This window comes from Trematomus bernacchii, unplaced genomic scaffold (genome assembly GCF_902827165.1).
Source record: "Trematomus bernacchii unplaced genomic scaffold, fTreBer1.1, whole genome shotgun sequence".
NCBI classification, from domain to species: domain Eukaryota; kingdom Metazoa; phylum Chordata; class Actinopteri; order Perciformes; family Nototheniidae; genus Trematomus; species Trematomus bernacchii.
In genome coordinates this window covers 5,957,005-5,974,453 of record NW_022987698.1, presented here as the reverse complement: position 1 = coordinate 5,974,453, position 17,449 = coordinate 5,957,005, and the positions used below count along the sequence as shown (strand labels likewise).

At 40.7% G+C, this 17,449-nt stretch overlaps 3 protein-coding genes across 11 annotated transcripts in view; 2 read left to right on the top strand and 1 right to left on the bottom strand.

Moving 5' to 3' along the window:
* Nucleotides 1–2,090, top strand: part of LOC117489538 (inositol 1,4,5-trisphosphate receptor type 1) — a 64,831-nt gene extending 62,741 nt beyond the window's left edge. For 6 of the 9 annotated variants that reach the window (XM_034138887.1, XM_034138895.1, XM_034138893.1 and 3 more), the window contains 2 exons: nucleotides 106–267; nucleotides 756–842. In XM_034138887.1, the coding sequence (XP_033994778.1) occupies nucleotides 106–267; nucleotides 756–842 (249 nt within the window). Of the gene's footprint in view, nucleotides 1–105; nucleotides 268–755 lie in introns of all 9 variants that reach the window. The other 3 variants (XM_034138894.1, XM_034138891.1, XM_034138888.1) reach the window with 1 other exon arrangement.
* A 2,332-nt stretch (nucleotides 2,091–4,422) lies between these two features.
* On the top strand, nucleotides 4,423–8,232 carry LOC117489537 (class E basic helix-loop-helix protein 40-like). The gene is made up of 5 exons (XM_034138885.1): nucleotides 4,423–4,816; nucleotides 4,936–4,999; nucleotides 5,332–5,439; nucleotides 5,884–6,007; nucleotides 6,202–8,232. The coding sequence occupies exons 1-5, from the start codon at nucleotides 4,746–4,748 to the stop codon at nucleotides 7,107–7,109; spliced, it is 1,275 nt and encodes a 424-aa protein (XP_033994776.1). The 5' UTR covers nucleotides 4,423–4,745; the 3' UTR covers nucleotides 7,110–8,232.
* A 1,717-nt stretch (nucleotides 8,233–9,949) lies between these two features.
* Nucleotides 9,950–16,700, bottom strand: ttll3 (tubulin tyrosine ligase-like family, member 3). The gene is made up of 13 exons (XM_034139426.1): nucleotides 16,615–16,700; nucleotides 16,079–16,145; nucleotides 15,881–15,999; nucleotides 15,595–15,763; nucleotides 13,721–13,776; nucleotides 13,420–13,548; nucleotides 13,207–13,321; nucleotides 12,928–13,008; nucleotides 12,647–12,827; nucleotides 11,930–12,078; nucleotides 11,391–11,634; nucleotides 10,840–11,275; nucleotides 9,950–10,723 (listed from the first exon to the last, which is right to left on the bottom strand). The coding sequence occupies exons 2-13, from the start codon at nucleotides 16,092–16,094 to the stop codon at nucleotides 9,950–9,952; spliced, it is 2,469 nt and encodes an 822-aa protein (XP_033995317.1). The 5' UTR covers nucleotides 16,095–16,145; nucleotides 16,615–16,700.
* Nucleotides 16,701–17,449: the final 749 nt, after the last annotated feature.

Below are 17,449 nucleotides of genomic sequence, written 5' to 3'. Positions count from 1 at the left end.
ACCTTCCTGTTTAAAATGACCAATACATTCATTGACATGACGTAACATTAACAATTCCTAGTAAATGTACTGAAGTCAGTGGTGTATGTGCTTGGTCGACCACAGGAGCACAACCTGGACTGGTTCCCACGAATGCGAGCCATGTCACTGGTGAGCAGTGATGCAGAGGGGGAGCAAAATGAAATCAGGAACCTGCAGGAGAAGCTGGAGTCCACCATGAGGCTGGTGTGCAACCTGTCAGGACAGCTGACTGAGCTCAAGGAGCAGGTATACAGTAAATCATGCACTCCCTCAGTTTGTTGTACACTAACATTTGAACTGGTTGCCTTTTTTCAGATTCATTTAGCCTTTGGTAATGTTTTGACAACCTACACCCTAGTACTGTGGTTACTCACAACCACAAAGCTGTTTAATGAACAAGTATACGGGAAAGGCTATTAAGGACTAGTTACATTTTTATAAATATCAATACAATTACCATTACATTACCACCACAATAATTATTTGAGTATTACATTATTAGGATGTGGCGATCGATACCTCTCTGTAAATTGAAAGCTCCTTCCAGCAACCAGTTAGCGTAGCTTAGCTTGAAGAATGGGAAATTGCGCCTACCAACCACCATAAAGCTACCTAATGTAAAAACCCTGTAAAACCACAACAAATCCTTTTTTGTCTATTTGACATTTTGCATTGATTTTTATGCATGTCTGCTAATTTGTAGTCAACTACCATTTTTCGTTTTCCCTGTGCAGATGACGGAGCAGAGGAAGCAGAAGCAACGGATTGGTCTTCTTGGTCATCCTCCTCACATGAACATCAATCCCCAGCAGCCTGCCTGAGGGCCCTTGGGGCCAGTTTCACCAGTGCCTGGGCACTCCTGTCAGTGCACGTCACGTTGGACAGGAGAATGCCAAATGATGTCTTCAGTATGTATTTAGGTCAATGTCTGACTGTATACTTCACCAGAGACTCCTACAATAAGTGTTTCTACAACATGTGTGCTTCTGAGTGTCTGGGTGAAGTGAAAGTTATTTGAGTATGTTACTCGCGGACTGTAGTGTGGATGTGTCTGTGTTGGCGGAGTGTGCCCCAAGTGCCTCGGGACCTGAGAAGCGAGTCCTGTGGGTTTAGGAGATGAAAATACTGAATTCAGCTTTACTACCCCAAATGCCTTCTGCCTTGTATCATACTAACACCATGCCAAAGGTCAGCCATTGTTCCTGGGGGTGTAATCCTCCCAAGTAGCCTTGTAATGGGATGTGTATCATCAGTGGTGCTCCAGCAAACTCATGTCATATGAGGACAAAACCTTTGTGTTTTTTTTTTAACACATTTAGCTTTCGGCTGATAGGAACATAAATACTTACATGACAGGATTGTCCCAATAAGAATTAACATTTTGGGATATGTATTTTCTATTTTGTATTTGAAATATGGAGACACACACCACTTGTCAACAATCCCGAAGAGGTCAACATATTTTTTGCAAAGTTTCATAATCACTTTCACAATATTTTGCAATCTCAAGTACAACTTGTCTTCATTGAAAGGTTCTTACGATTAGAAAGGTTTCTGAGGAGACATTTACATTTGTTAGGAGTACATACTGACCTCTTAGTAACTTTTCTACAATTATACATTTTGATATAGACCCACTGTTGAGAAGGAGCCAATCATGTGACTGCTTCCCTCTGAAGCTGGCTCCATGTTGTACTGTATGAATAGAAGTGATATGAAGTCACATCGTACAGTTGAACCAAATGTATAGGATTTTGGGAGAAACGTTGGTTAAATTAGATATTATTCTCTGCACTGAATTATGTAATCTTCCTTTCATTCATTTAGTCCTAAAGCACTGATATTTTCTGTAGCACGCAAATGATTGTTACGTCACTTTGTAAAGACCCACTAGAGAACGACTGTTGCGTGTCTGAGCATATGTGAGGGGAAAATAGAGAAATCTAATAGATATCATTGTGGAGTGCTGCTTGACCAAACTGAACTTTTATATTAATAGATGGTTTGTGTCTGAAATGAAACATTCCATTGTTGGAGTCTATTTAAATAAACAAGTGTGTAAAATAATCTGTTGCCGAGTGTGAAAGAGTATCTGCATTGATTTGGAAGTCCAGGCAAAGACCAAAACACAATTGACAATAAAATGCTTCAGTCAGATGAATGAAGAGCTTCACAGGAAATTGATGGAAAATTAAATCTTATCTGTAGTCTACAAATCAGGAAGTGCTCTTATCTTATAATGAGGAAATATGTTGGCATGTTGAGCATCAACAGGTTGCACAGTTTTAGTTTAACTTGAACTATTTTGATTTTATCGCATCACCGACTGATCATATATGTTTTTCAATTTAGAAACTGACTTTTTTTGAAAGACTGACAATATATTATAAATACAGCTTATATCACATAAAGAGAATTTGCTCAACTGAAATGTATTTTGGAAATGGCTTATTGTAACACCTTTAACAACATTACCAATCAAATATCTTTGTCATTGGACTCATTTATTACAGAAACATTTATGAGCAGCTCAAGCTTGTGTCCAATTAATTCAATTAACATTTTATCAGTAAATATAAAAAACTGAATATAGACTTTTTTTAGCTTTATGCTGATACAATTATGGTTACAAAATGATTGAACAAAAACAAAGGTGCCATTGGCGTGATTTTATTATAATCTAATTAGACTTTCTTCAAGGGGCTTTCCATCGTTGTTTTCCTATACCATCCTATTTATATTTAATTTACTCAGGAATTCCTGGTTCTCATCTGGCTTTCAGCAATAGACTTAACAAATAATTCTCCAACCACATTATATTTCCTTCTGTGATAGATGTAATTTCTTACAGCTTTACAAAAACGATCATTCTAGCTTCAGTAGGTCATTAATCCAAACTAGGTTACCTTCCTTCTGCGGCTCTCAATTTGACAGTTAAAAAAAGGTCCGTCTTCACGTACTTTGAGTTTCAATTCACAGACTATTGTAACTCAAAGTACTGTTTACCTATGACATTTATGAACTGTTTGTGTATCAGTGTAATTAGATTTAAACTCATTAAGCTGTTATAGGACTGTAATAGTCTAATTCAGGTCTAATTTAGTTTGTTACAATTGTTAGTACATAATCAAACTCTATGCCCACTTCATTATCCTATTATTTTATAGAAGAACATTGTTAATGAGAATTTGTTATGTAGTAGTGGTTTTGAAGACATTTTAGAGTGTAAAGAGATATTATTCTATTGCCCTAAAGTGACAAAATTAAGGATTAATCCTGTGTTAATACAACGTTTGATGTTGCAACAAAATGTAGGCCTACTTTCTGATAATCAGCGTTTAAGAGAAGGTATGTTTGTGATCAGTGCTTATAGCCTGCAGCAGACAGGTGCAGCCGCCTTTAGCTGGATGAGCTAGATGTGCATGGCGCACTCAGCAGGCTCCTGGTGCCATGAGGAGATCAACGTGACAGCTGGCACCGCCTCATCACAACAAACCCTCTCCACACTATCACGCCCTGGACACACTGTTAATACCTCAGCACCTGCCTGCTGCACACTTTTTGATAAAGAATACTGCTGAATGTACTAAATATGAATCTATGCTGAAAGTGTTATCAAATATTATCATTTATTATGTTCTACCAGAACTTAAAAGGAAAATAAATAGGCATCAGAATCACAAATCGTTTATTCATCCCACAGCTGGGAAATTTACAATTTAAAAGCAAAGGGACAGTGCAGGCTAAATACAAAGATATTTACTAGAGTAGAAGACTAACATTAAAAAAAAGAGGCAAGCACATTAATAAAAGAAAATCAAATGAGTACACATCAATCAAAACAAAAATGAGTAGCAGCTCTATAAAATGTAAGTGAACATAATAAAAGTAAAGAGTTGGCAACAAGTGACAACAGTGTGTTATAAGCTGATATTGTTCCTACATAATCAATGAAATGTTGAGTATAAATATGATTAAAATATTTAAATACAAACATCCATGCATCAGAAAACACTATTTTTTAGGGATTCCATTGTACTTGATGACATAAAGCATTACTGCCATATAATAAACCTGCAGATTAATAGTATGGCCTGCTATAGACATAGTATTTGTAATAGTGTAATTGTATGTATTTTTGGCGCCATTCCCTCTCGCTCCAAGCCCATTGAACTCCTTCACTCTTTCACTGCCAGCACGTTCTCCGAGCAGTGGCTCGTGCAGCCTTGTTTCAATACACTTCAGCATGGAGGTACACGGGATCGGACACGCGCCGCCCTGCGCTCTGACGTAGGCCTCCTGCCGCCCACTGAGACTCCTTATCGGTAGAAAATGGGCCGTCCCTCCGCGGAGGATACAGCGCCGTTTAACACGTGAGCCTCATGTGACAGAGGTAGGTCAGGCGGAGCTGAGAGTCAGAGGGTTTATTTAACTCGTCTCTCTTTCCTCCCTCACTTTCCCAACGCGCCACCAACAGGGTTACCTTCCTTCTGCGGCAGGACCACAGCGTGGACATCGCAGGAACTAACTTGGACCCATTTTCACAAGCAAAATAACCTTTACATGAATACGATTGGTATAAGAAATTAATACAAACCTTGCACATATTAAAAGGCATTTTAGTGCATTTTCTCTTTTCCAACTTTTTTCATCACGCACAAATAAATTCGTTTTTATTTCTGAGTGCACTACCTCGACTTTACTGCGTAATTGGAATAACAATAATGGAGCGAATTCCTAGCGCGCAACCTCCTCCTCTGTCCAAACACCAGGCTGATCTGTCGGACATGCAAGGGTAAGTTATACTTAAAAAACGTTTTCCTTAAACGCACTTGATATGTTATTTGTTCTGTACCTTATACTTCACCAAACCATTACCTCATACCTAACCGTTCTGTCTCCGTATGTTTTTAGGATGGATTTCCCGATGTATGTTTATAAACCCAGGCGAGGAATGAAGAGAGGAGAGGAGAGCAAGGTGAGATATTATTTTGCCTTTTACTACCTTGTTACATTTTAACAACATATATTTTGTTAAAGGATCTGAACTGCCTTGCAGTATTTTGGTAGTCCCATACATGGTTGACCTACTTTCTGCAATGAAATAACTTCTGGAGTCCTCCCTATCGGAGCTTCTGATATATATATATATATTTTATATATATATATATATATATATATATATATATATATATTATATATATATTATATATATATATATATATATATATATATATATATATATATACTATCACTGTGTGCTCTCAGATTATCTGAATTAAAAAATCATGGCAATTTTTTTTATTGCAGGAAACCTACAAGCTGCCTCACAGACTTATTGAGAAGAAAAGGCGTGACCGGATAAACGAGTGCATCGCTCAGTTGAAAGATTTATTACCAGAGCACCTGAAACTCACGGTAAGTTCATGCTGTGGCTGGAAGGGATAATGGGATTCACTGTATTGAGTTGCATGCACCATCGAGTGGCTGTTCAGTGGTATTACATCATGTGTGCGTCAGTAAAGGACAGTCCAAACTGAAAAGGATGTACACAAAAAGAAGAAGAAACGAAAGAGGATGTCTCCTGTCATTTGTAAATGTTTAAACTTGGGAATTTAAAACCAATATGCAGTCAAAAAACAAAAGAACAGCAATAAACGTTATGCTCATGAATCCATGTTGCTTTTATATATGGCCCCTATAATGTTAAATATCTCTTATTGATTATGTTGTCCTTTATGATTGCTGCTGTAGTGTTTTGGTGATGAGAAAACTAAGAGCATGTGTAGCGGAGCAGTAGAGCATAGACTCTATGTGTTATATAATAGATGAGTATGTGCTGACTGTGTTTGTTTCCGACAGACTCTGGGCCATCTGGAGAAAGCTGTGGTTTTAGAGCTTACACTGAAGCATGTGAAAGCCCTCACCTCTCTTCTGGAGCAACAGCAGCAGAAGATCCACGCTCTGCAGAACGGCATGCAAATTGGTAAGCTGCAGATCACTTACACACAGAAATGCACATGCAGCAGGATGGTGTGTTGGACAGAATGCAAATTACCAAGTGAAATATACAATGACAGAATGCTGAAGAGCTACAAGTTAATAAGTGACTTGGGATATAGTGTTGGCACCATATCAAACTGCACAAATTCTGACTGTGTTCTCTTGTTGTTTTTACAGAGCACCCGTCTATCAACCAGGAGAAGTCAGAGGAGATGTTCCGCTCTGGTTTCCACATGTGTGCCAAGGAGATGCTTCAGTTTCTTGGCAATCATGAGACGGATGAAGACCTCACGCCATCCCATGTCATCAATCACCTTCACAAGGTAGCCGCAGAGGTGCTGCAAGGTCCGGCCCGACCCCGCACTCCTCTCAGCCCTCAACCCGAGGAGACCCCTGCATACCACCAGCACCAACTGCACAAAGAGATGCCCACCAGCTCACCCCCTAAACCCAGCGAGGGCTATGGGAGGAACTGTGTGCCTGTCATCCAGCGGGCGTACGCTCCAATGAGCAGTGAGCAGAGTGGCAGCGATACGGATACAGACAGCGGCTATGGGGGAGAGCTGGAGAAGAGGCCACAGGGACGGCCAGATTCATACGGTCAGGAGAGCCAGCTGAAGCGAGGCCTGGGCGGGACGCAGAGCTCCGGCATAAAGCAGGAGGACGAGGAGCCGCAGCACAAACGACCCCGGGTGGAGTCGTCTGAGGATGAGCTGCTCTCAGGTGGAGAATCATCCACATCATCGTCCTCTTGCAGTTACGGCAGTTACATGAACGTGTCCCCTAACCGTCAGCCTCCTCCTCACCCCCTCTGCATGCCTTTCTACCTCATCCCCCCTTCTGCTGCAGCCTACCTGCCAATGCTGGAGAAATGCTGGTACCCCGGGGCTGTGCCCATGCTCTACCCTGGCATGGGAGGCTCTGCATCGTCTATGACAAGTGAAAGACCATCTCCACCTCAGTTTGTGTTGTCTCAAAGGGGAGGTTCTCCAGCCCCAGCCATATCTCAGACCCCCATGGACTCCCCTGCCCTCCTCCAGGCACTAAAGCAGGTACCACCAATCAACCTGGAAACCAAAGACTGAGACATAAGAAAAAACAGGAGTGAAGAGACGATCCTGTTCTAGTAACTCGGAGCAGAAACGGCAGTAGGAATGAGAACATGACTGATCCTTCCCATAATCCATTCTCATTCCTGTCCTCTGTTCCTCAGCCTGGAGGTCAAACGGCAAACTGGATAAATGATCAGGAAGAGATGGAGGAGAGGGCAACATCCGTCCACACTTGGAGGATGTAACGCTCTGTTTGAATGTCAAATGCTCAGTGGTATTAATCAGTGCAAATGTATCTCATGAACTGGACCACACACACACACACTTGGATGAATGTAAAGAAAGAAATGTTAGATGCTGCTGTGAAAGTAAACGCTGAAGACACTGATGCATCACCCTTGTAGCTGTTGCAATAGAGACACGCCATCTTTGTACTTTAGAAAGTTTTGCACCAAATGTTAGCAGTCATTTTTCACCCCATGGCCCTTTAGGTCATCATTATCATAAATGAGAATGCCCTTTAAACCAAACACTATGATGACTGGCCCCATAAGATAATAAAAAAAGGGGTTTCTTCAAGTGTGCACCGAAGAGAGTACACCCAATGAATGGATGAAGGAACGGGCCACCATATGACCACACTGAATGAGAAGTCTTGTTTTTCATTGACAGACCTTTTAGATGGATTTTCTGTAACTATTGTTCATAGACTTCTTGTACATTTCTATTTTTGATACCTGTTGCTGCACTCTGTCCGCCGGAGAAACAGAGGGGGGGGCAGAGCGTGGACAATTGTACGTTGTGTACTCAGAACTGTGTACATACTGTAGCACTGTGCTGGACCTGGTCTGCATACACAACATCTGTTTCTGCTCAAGTCAAACCTGGTGTTTGTTCTTGCTTTTGCCTTTTACTTGTGAAAAGCTAAGATGTTTATTCTCTGTACTTTGTATGAATACTGGATTCAAAAGGAGGAGGGCGGAGGAGAGAAAGTTGAATGTAAACATTTTACCATAAGACTAGTTTTCTATAGAATGAGGTACTTGAAATGTTATACTTTGGGACCTACATGAAAGATGTTTGATGTACATATTTTGTCTATAAATGTTGGTATACATTATATAAGTGTTTTAATAAAGTATTTTTTTTTCCCGTGGAAAAACGCTTTGACTATGTATGTGAAAGAGAAGGAGAAAATATCAGTGAATAACTGTAATGCAATCTGTTCTTTAACAGCGCCACAACATTCATGTCACAGGGAACACTTATATAATGGCAGATCTGTAGCCCAGCTCTGCTGATTAACCGTCTGCGCCCACTCACACAACAAGTAAATACATGTGAGTGTAAACAGTTTGAGTTAATCACATGAGGCAATGATCAGGATCCATCGGTGGCCTGTAAACAGCCTGGACTGAGAGACATTTTCTCTTTTTTCTTTTATCATATGTACGATTTAAAATGAAATGCTATTATCCCAGAATTACAACATCTCACTGTTTTTACACTCCCAGCACTGTAAACGCATACATTGAAAGAAATACAACTTATAATAACAACATGTATTGTATTGTGCAATCACATGTATTATCTATGTGAGTGCGCCTACAATCAACAAGGCTTATCTCATGCTGAAGATTTCTACCCAGGTCTCCTGCAACATCATAAACTCTTATTGTTTCAACTATCATTTCTGGGCTGTTAGAGTGTTGTCTACCCTGTTCACATAAACTGAAGGCCATGACATGCATTTTAAATGTCATTAGTTCCTTCTAAACTGATTCTCTAGAACTACATGTCCAGTCATTTGTTTCCAATGAGTGATAATTCGCAAGCTAATTTTAGAGCTGTAGTAAGCCCATTATGCCAGCTAGTTAAACACATGTATACTGTCAAATAATTATTTTAACGCTCATCTCAGTAGTTGGTTACGAGGCATACCATGTAACCACAACATCAACGTCATACCTATCTCTCCCTCCCTCATTGTTTCCTGTCTGTTTCTATTTCTGTCAACCTGTCCTATTAAGGGAATGAAACCCAGAGCTATTTATTTTTTTAAGAAAACGGTTAACGGTCCATTTTTTTAAAAATATGTTCAATAATGTGTAAGAATGTTTATTGATGTTTAAATCATTCACGGACTTTCCGAACAGGCTTAAAGACCATGTTCCCCAGGTGTTGCTAAAAATGTAATATCAACTGGATTAGAACTGCCAATTATTTTCTTTGTACTTCCCCCGGACAGGCTTTACCATTAACATGCAGTCTGATAGTTTAGCCTTTATTGCCCCCTACTGGGTATTAAATATACCTACATCCTGTTATTATGAAAATGACCACTTCTCTGCAGAACATAGAACCAGTGATCCTTTTATTATATTATTTTCTGCCCAGTCAGCTTGAAATATCTGCTACACTGGAGACACTTCAATTAACTTGTTTGGTTCGTTTGTTTTAATACAGATGAACTTCCACCCAGTATCGCTCTTACATAAGCGATACACAACATAATCATAAATCATACACAAGTCAGGCAAACCACAACATAGTTCACATATACCACTTAAGCATATGGGTTATTTTACATATTGTGTAACACTTTTCTCCTAATATAAGAATGTAGAATTATTCATATTAACCTTACTGTTGTAAATTGAAAGCCTGAGAATGATTGGAAAATGTCTCACTTGGCTCGCTAAACATGATTGTCTTGTTTCTTTTGACAAATAAAATCTAAAGCCACAAGAACAATTTAAATTATCACATAGTATATTGTGATATATATACATCTTATTAGTTGTTAGGCATGATAACTGTTATTGCTAACAACATTTCTTTAGCACTTTCAACTGTTTGTTAAACACTAAATTTCAATGTTTATGTTCCCCTGTGCACTGCCCTTTAAATGTAGCCATGCTTTGCCTTCGAGAGCAGAGGAATAACTGAAGACTGTGGACGCTGAGATGAGAGGACAAGTTTGGATTACGATAGGCTGTGTTTCCAGCCACTATGTTAGGTCGCATGCTTAAGACCTCCAGGGTAGGAAGGGGACTGCGGAGGGAAGGAAACACCCGGATAGGAGTCCTGTGTTGAGGATCAAAAGCTGTCTGTGGAAGAAAAGATCTAGTCATGTGTGATCCATGGCCTTGGTTGGCCCGGGATTTGCAATCTGACATGTTGTGAGGGGGGGAAAAGGAGAAGCTCCGTGGGACCAGAGTTTCCCCGTTGGCACCAATACTCAAACCCAACCGTCGCGCTTTCCTCTGAGGTTCAGTGTGTACCACCAGGGGCATTTGACTTGCCAGACTGCGACCCAACGTGCGAACACAGGAGGTATTCTGAACATCTTTCCTCCCTTCGCATTCCCTTTTAGGAGATGTTGATGTCAGCTGCCTCTTTTTCTCTCCAGCAGCTCGGTTCTCTTTGCCTGAAAGACAGAAAGCAGAGACTGCACAGGACCTCGGACCTGATACCGGTATATGTGTCGTTTCAACCTCTTCTGAAGACTGGTGTGGAGGGAGCTGCATGGTGAGCGGTGGCTTAGAAATAACAGTTTGTCTATGAAGTAGAGATCTGGATCGCCTTATGGGGGCTCCTTCCACCACCAGGTTTACTCCTACATACTGGGGAACTTCTACTGCAGCCTGGTAGAGGGATAAAGACACACATATATGCACTTGGTGTGGCCTCTATAATTCAGTGTACTTCCCATGGAAATTATAACCCATTGCGTAGGCATGATATTTGAATATATTCCTACCTGTTTGAATATTAGCTGAAATCCTCCTGTGTAAGCACTAGGATCAGTGCGTCTGTCGAGCACCACCCTCAGTGTGTCCAGCTGCACAGCAGGGCAGAGGCGGGCGGTCACAGCGGTGGAGCAGGACATGGTCGGACTGGCGTTGATCTCCAGAAGCCAAGGCCTCAGATCACTGCCCAGCATAAAGTCGGCTCCATAGAGCTCGAAGCTCGCTTTGCGGGGCTCTACGAGGTCCTGGGATGTCTGCAGGACACGGACCACCGCTTGCTTCATGCCCGGGACCACAATTGACTCCCACTCTGCCCCAAGGCCCTGCAACTGCAGAAAAGCCTTGAACTGAGAGCAGGACCACATGTTATCCTCAGGAACCCCTGGGTGGCGCTCACAGGACGGCTGGAAGTGCTTCTGGATGGAGTTGTTGCACAGGTGGACTGAGCTGAGGAAACATAAAAGAGATAAGGCCATGAAGGTTAGTGTAAATCATGCTTTAAATGATCCTCCTTGCAGTGTTAAATCATAGAGCAAAGGTCAAAAACAAAAGAAAAATGTACCTGTCCAGAGTCTTTGTGGAGTAGGGCTGAGTGGAGAACCGCAGGTAGCACTCTCTGTAGAACCAGATAGTCAGGGGGTTCCAGTCCGTGACCAGGAACCACTGGCGGAGGTCAAACTTGGTGCCATGGACCAACAGAGGACGCTCCAGGTATTTCTGAATAACCCACTTGCTCTCCTTACTCAGGGCTCTGTCACTGTCCACGAGTGCCAAAATCTCTTCCATGCGATTCATGCACATTATACCTAGAGGGGTGGTTGCAACATGATTACATTAAACTAAGAGGATATGATGTTTCTGAGGACCAAAAAAGCAGGCTTGAATTAGTTTATCATCATAATTTTACTGAGAAGAAAGTAAAAGTAAAAAAAGAAAGCACTAGTGACATCCCCATGTCAAAATGTACTTTGCAATAATACAAGTCACCATGGCAAGTTTGTTTTTCAATGTTTTTTTCAGTAAAAGAAGTAAAAGATTCATAAAAAAAGACTCCCATATTTCTATAATTATTAATGTTATTTGTATTTCTTTAAACCTCACCTCGTCCTCTTGACTTGGCACCTGGTTTGATGATCCAGATGTTGTTTAGTCCATCAGTATCAAGCTGAGGGCAAACTTCCTGCAGTCTGATTAACATGGCCTGGCAGCGCTCCACAAACACACCGCTACCCCTGATCGATGCACCTTCACTACAAACATGAAGAGTGTATTATTTTAAGAAGGTGAGTTTTCATGAATTCCTAATATAATGCTGTGCTTCAGACAGTCATTGTGCTTCCATACTGAAGAGTTATGTAAGTAGGCATACAGTACTGGTTATTCAAAGAGGGGGAAATTATATAATCCAACAATAAAAGTACCAATGCAAAATAAAACAAGTTACTGTGTGGTGTTAATAAGACATTAATGTCCAATACAATGCACATAGGAAATTAAGTGAAAGAGCTACTCACAGTTCAGAGTTGATTTAAGATTGAAATAGGAAGTATTGTACTGATTGTGCAGCTCAATGACGGCTGTTTGCATGCCTGTTTATACAGCAGGGCACTATTTATCTTTGTTATACCAACTGCCAATCATAGTACCCTTTAAATATTAGCATGCAGTAGTATTTGTACAGAATAAACAATAGTGTGGGACTGGGACATGCTGTATATTTGCAGTGACGTCTACTTGGGCTGTACTGCAGATGCACTAAGTGTGACCTCAGCAGGATCATTTGAGCATTCCCAGGAAGCTCCATGAAAACATACTCACTGCACAACCATGTAGTATTCTTGCAGAAACTCAACCCACTGCTGTTCCTTCGCTGAGTGTGGTGTTTCTGCAGTTGAATCAATGTCGCCATGCTCCAAAACACTGAGAAACTCTTGACACACGTGCAAAGCCATGTCAACCATTCCTGGACCAACAACTTGAAGATCCCCATTATCCAACTCTGTAGAGGGAAACAATGCTTGGTCTCAATAAAAAATGGTGTGGTCATAACTTCATTAATTTGATTTCCATGAACACTGTTTTGGCTTTTTGTTCCTCACCCTCTGCTTGGTCTCTCGTCCTTCTACTTGTCTCAACTACATGCTGCAGCAGACTGGTGCATGCTGTTCTCCTGAAATCCTCTTCATAGAAAACAGAACGAAAAGAGAAGAGCACAAAGAGAGAGAAATGGCATCTGTTTAAGATGATATCATCTCAAAAAGGGAATGCAACATTTGTTAACTTGTGCATCTATTTTTCCATGTACCCTTTACACCTGTCTTTGCATATTTGATTCAGCAGTATGTTGACAAATGAGTAAATAGAACCACACAGCAGACCTATGAATGCGTGTTGTTCATCCTCTGCCCCAAGCCTGTAGCACCTTGGGAAGAAGGTGTCGGGATCAGCTGTATCAAACCACTGAAGGTTACGCAGGTTCACACAGAGCCCCACCTGGAATTAACAGACATGTAAACATAGGAGATAGAGAATACTGGTTAACCTCGGGCCATTTTGGTACATAATCATTGGAAACTCTAATGAGATGATACCTTGGTAGTAAATGTCCCAGAATTTGCATAGTGGTTGATCATTTGGTCATTCCGTAGGGATCGACAGTCGATGTAATCCCGGCGTGTTGTCCAGTGGAAATAAATTGTTTCATTTCGAACCATGCGAGACTGCAAGGTTGGGCAAAAGTGTGAAAAATGTAAATATGCTGTTAGAATGAACGCAAATTAAAAAAGACACATGGAGATGAAGTTTTCTGAGAATGCAGTAATAGCACATATGATTGCTCTCACACTGCACAAGATGTCAGCGTATTGTTGGTTCACTAGAACGTTATCTTACCATGAGGCCGTACATGTCATCGAGGGTCTCGTCTTTCTCGCCTTCATCCACTCTCTCTGTAGAGAGATAAGTAAAGAGTGTGTTTGTGTGAGGGTGCATGTAGACTAGGACTGGGGAACCTGTTAAGCACCTTCCCCCCGATACCGGGGGAAAAACGCGTCATCTGAGGAAACAGTGTCTGAGGGCATCTTAATATTTAATAAACTATGAATGTTTTATATCCATGTAACGGGAAGAAACTCATCTAACTGATCTTTTTTTTTTTTTTTTTTTTTTAAACACAATGCTAACGCTGAGCCTCTGAATTAGCAATGAGCGAAAAATGCTAACAGATTACTGCACAGAAACTCACTCATAAAACCCTTATTATTTATCTTTTATTATATTACATCCAACCATCGATTCGCATCGTGAGATGACACAGAATCGATGGGTACATACATTATCACTCTATGATAAGAACTCGCGACTTTATAAACAAAAACAGACATCAAAACATGTGGCGCTAGGTAGCTAAAAACGCTAACATGGCTTACCTGTGTCGTTGTCTGGTCAAAACTGGTCTTCAATGGCATTAAAACGATAAAAACGCTGCTGAAGTTAATCCATAGGTTAATCCAATGTGTCTGTGTCCCTTTGAAATGATTTCTGATAATCCATAAGCAATAAACCCTGCTTTTCCGTTTCCAGATGTCAGAGTGAGAGATAGCTTCACTCTCATGCAAAACTACATGCGCAAAGCCCCCACCTTTTTGTGTTAACATTGGTGTCTATGTGAAATCCCCCCTTCAATTCTATTGGCTCTAACGGTCAGAAAGAGATGTCAATCACCAAAATCGACCAATGCGTTCCAGAGAAACTGAAAAAACGCCCATTTCCACCCAAATCACTCCAGAGGTGGAGTTGTTTTTGCTAAACCTCTCTAAAAAGGTCAAATGTCACTTGTTTTGCATCAATCTTGATACAGGGTACTTATTATATGTTGTACTTTGGATTCCTAAGCTTTAGTCTACCTTACCATCATCCAAGGGTAGTTTTCACTATAAGTAAAAAAGAATTTGTGGACGGACACTATAATTTACAGTTTTTTACTATGTTCAATCTGAATTTTCTTTCAAATAAAAAACATCTATATTGATTCTGACTTTTCTACATCCAACTCACAGGTTTATCATTACTTTGAGAAAAAAGATTATTAATTTAACCCTTTTAGAAGTGTAGTTATGGTCATTTGTTCTGGAAATGTCTTTTTCGAGCCTGAGACCTGAAAAACAGGCTCAGGGCTTAACAGGTTGGGTAGGGGTCTTTGTTATAGGTTGCTGTCTGTAACGTGGTACCCAATGTATCATTTATCAGGTGAGGGGTATCCTTGTATCCATCTAATCTAGTGCTCAAATTACAAATATGCTAACCTCTCCTGCACTTTTAGCTCTGAGAGTTAAGAAAAATACAACTGATCTTTTTATTATACCGAATTCAAATCACCAAATTAACTAATAGATTTAATATGGATGATTAAAAAAAAATATTGGTAACACTTTCTATGACGCCAATGATAATAGTCATAATGCTTTATAAACGTGATGATAAGACATAAGATTATAAGATAATTGTCTACAACTATGGGAATTATGAAAGGATATCTTACTTGCAATTAAAATGTCAGTTAATGACCAGCAATTATGTAAAAGCATGATACCTTATTAGTGATTATAAGATATAATAGTTATTTGTTAGTAATACTGTGAGGTTATAATGCAAATCTATTCCGTCTCCAGTATATCAGTCGCTCAGGCACAGCTGTTTTTTTGGGTGTTGTTTACACCTACACTGCATGTTGTTTTCTCATAGGACTTTGTCCTCCATTGTCTTACCAGTAACATGAACACTGACATCACCATCGCCGCTATCTTCCTCTTCATTGCCATGGCAATGAGGTGCTCTCTGGGTAGGAATAGGCAAACGGCGTTCAACCCACCCTCTGGCCCATAGGGCAGCACGGATCACTGGGTAGGGCCCCTGCACTGAAAACACCTTCCTCAGCTGAGAATGAGTGGAAGAGTCATATAAATAAGAGTCAAATACAACACAAAGAACATAAAAAGATGTGGGTGTAAATGCAGAGGTGTACAGTGACGTCTGTGTTTCACATATAATCACCTTCACTGCCTTCTCTACCAGTGTTTTGGCTGTTTTCAGCCTGTCAGGCTTGATCGCTGGCAGGCTTGGCACATTACGATGTAGCCTCCCTTCAACTGGAGCCACCGTGGACTGTAACACTGAGACAAACTGCTTGGTAAAATGGCTGTATAAAAGGCAACTGTGTGCAGGCATTTGTATGAAGATCCATCCACTTACCTGGCACTTGTTGCATTTTCCTGATAGGTAGTAATCTCTTCAGCAGATCAACATAGAGTGGTCAGTTCTGTGGGGCCAGAAATATGTTTACAACAGCATCATTTTTTGATCATCATTATATTATAATTCATAGAACAGAAAGACAGATACAAAAACATGTTTACTCTAAGACCAAGACCATGTAGCTACCATTTCATAAACTGGAATATGTGTGGGACCTAGCTGAAGGATGTAAATTGGGTCAAGCAGGCATCTAAATCTGAACAGAGCTGACTGAGGCTGTCACAGCACTCAGTAAGAAACCCATGCGCAAAACACACACACACACACACACACACACACACACACACACACACACACACACACCACACACACACACACACACACACACAAACAAACAAACAAACAAACACAAACACAGAGATGTAGACATGTATTGGTGCACAAAAGCAGGTATAGTAGGAAACACATGCTCAACGTGTCATCTATGACAACAATAACATATCTAGCTATGAACAATAATAGCCTATTCAAACCTGTCACATCGCCACTGTCCCGACCACTCTGCCCACAGTTTCGCACAGTCCTGCTTCCTACCCGCTGACCCTTCCCATAGCAACCGTGCACACTCATATAATGTTTACAGTTGCCACAACAACAGTACCCATGAGAAACAGGACGCTGCGCATGGCAGTGAAAAAATATTTCACCTTTTAGCCACGCGCTGAACAAAGTGGATCACTTATCTGATCTCACGCTATCAGTTGCAGTGTGGCTTACACGTGCGGGCGTCCAATCGGGTGTGACAATGTGGCAGGTGGACAGTCTCATGTGTTTTGATCGAGAGAGTTCATGCTGAGGCCAATGTGGAGGCTGCTGCTCGGTTTGAAGTGCTTTCCTTGCGACCTCAGTAGAGGTTGAAAAAATTATAATTACGTGTCCTGCATCTTTAATAGCACGCCTGTATCACCGTCACTCTGTAAAACATGTGAGCTGCATACCATTTAGATTACATTGCGTATAGAAAAGGCAGATATCCTGCTCTGCGTAATGCTCTGCCGACCCACAAGGTGGCATCCAAGGCTTGCTAGTATTTTATCTCTGGTTATAGTGTGTGTTATTGGATCAATAATGTGGCTGTTCTCTCTTTCATGTTATGTGCTCACTGTTCACTTTTGCAATCATGTTTGTCACTACTTTACTAATGATTGAAGAATATATCGCCTTGTCTACATATAGACATACTTTTCTTAAGGAAAATGTTAGTTGATTTAGAATAATTAGTTGTTCTTAACGTGTATTCCCATTTGATCCTATTATTAAAACAAGTATGATATAATAGCCTACACAAAAAACAGAATACAATACAAT

Coding starts and splice junctions, on each gene's coding strand:
- LOC117489537 (XM_034138885.1), top strand. CDS start 4,746: ATGGAGCGAATTCCTAGCGCGCAACCTCCTCCTCTGTCCAAACACCAG. Junction 4,817..4,935: donor GATCTGTCGGACATGCAAGG/GTAAGTTATACT, acceptor GTATGTTTTTAG/GATGGATTTCCCGATGTATG. Junction 5,440..5,883: donor CAGAGCACCTGAAACTCACG/GTAAGTTCATGC, acceptor TGTTTCCGACAG/ACTCTGGGCCATCTGGAGAA.
- ttll3 (XM_034139426.1), bottom strand. Junction 13,549..13,720: donor ATGACATGTACGGCCTCATG/GTAAGATAACGT, acceptor CCAACCTTGCAG/TCTCGCATGGTTCGAAATGA. Junction 12,828..12,927: donor GACGAGAGACCAAGCAGAGG/GTGAGGAACAAA, acceptor TTCCCTCTACAG/AGTTGGATAATGGGGATCTT.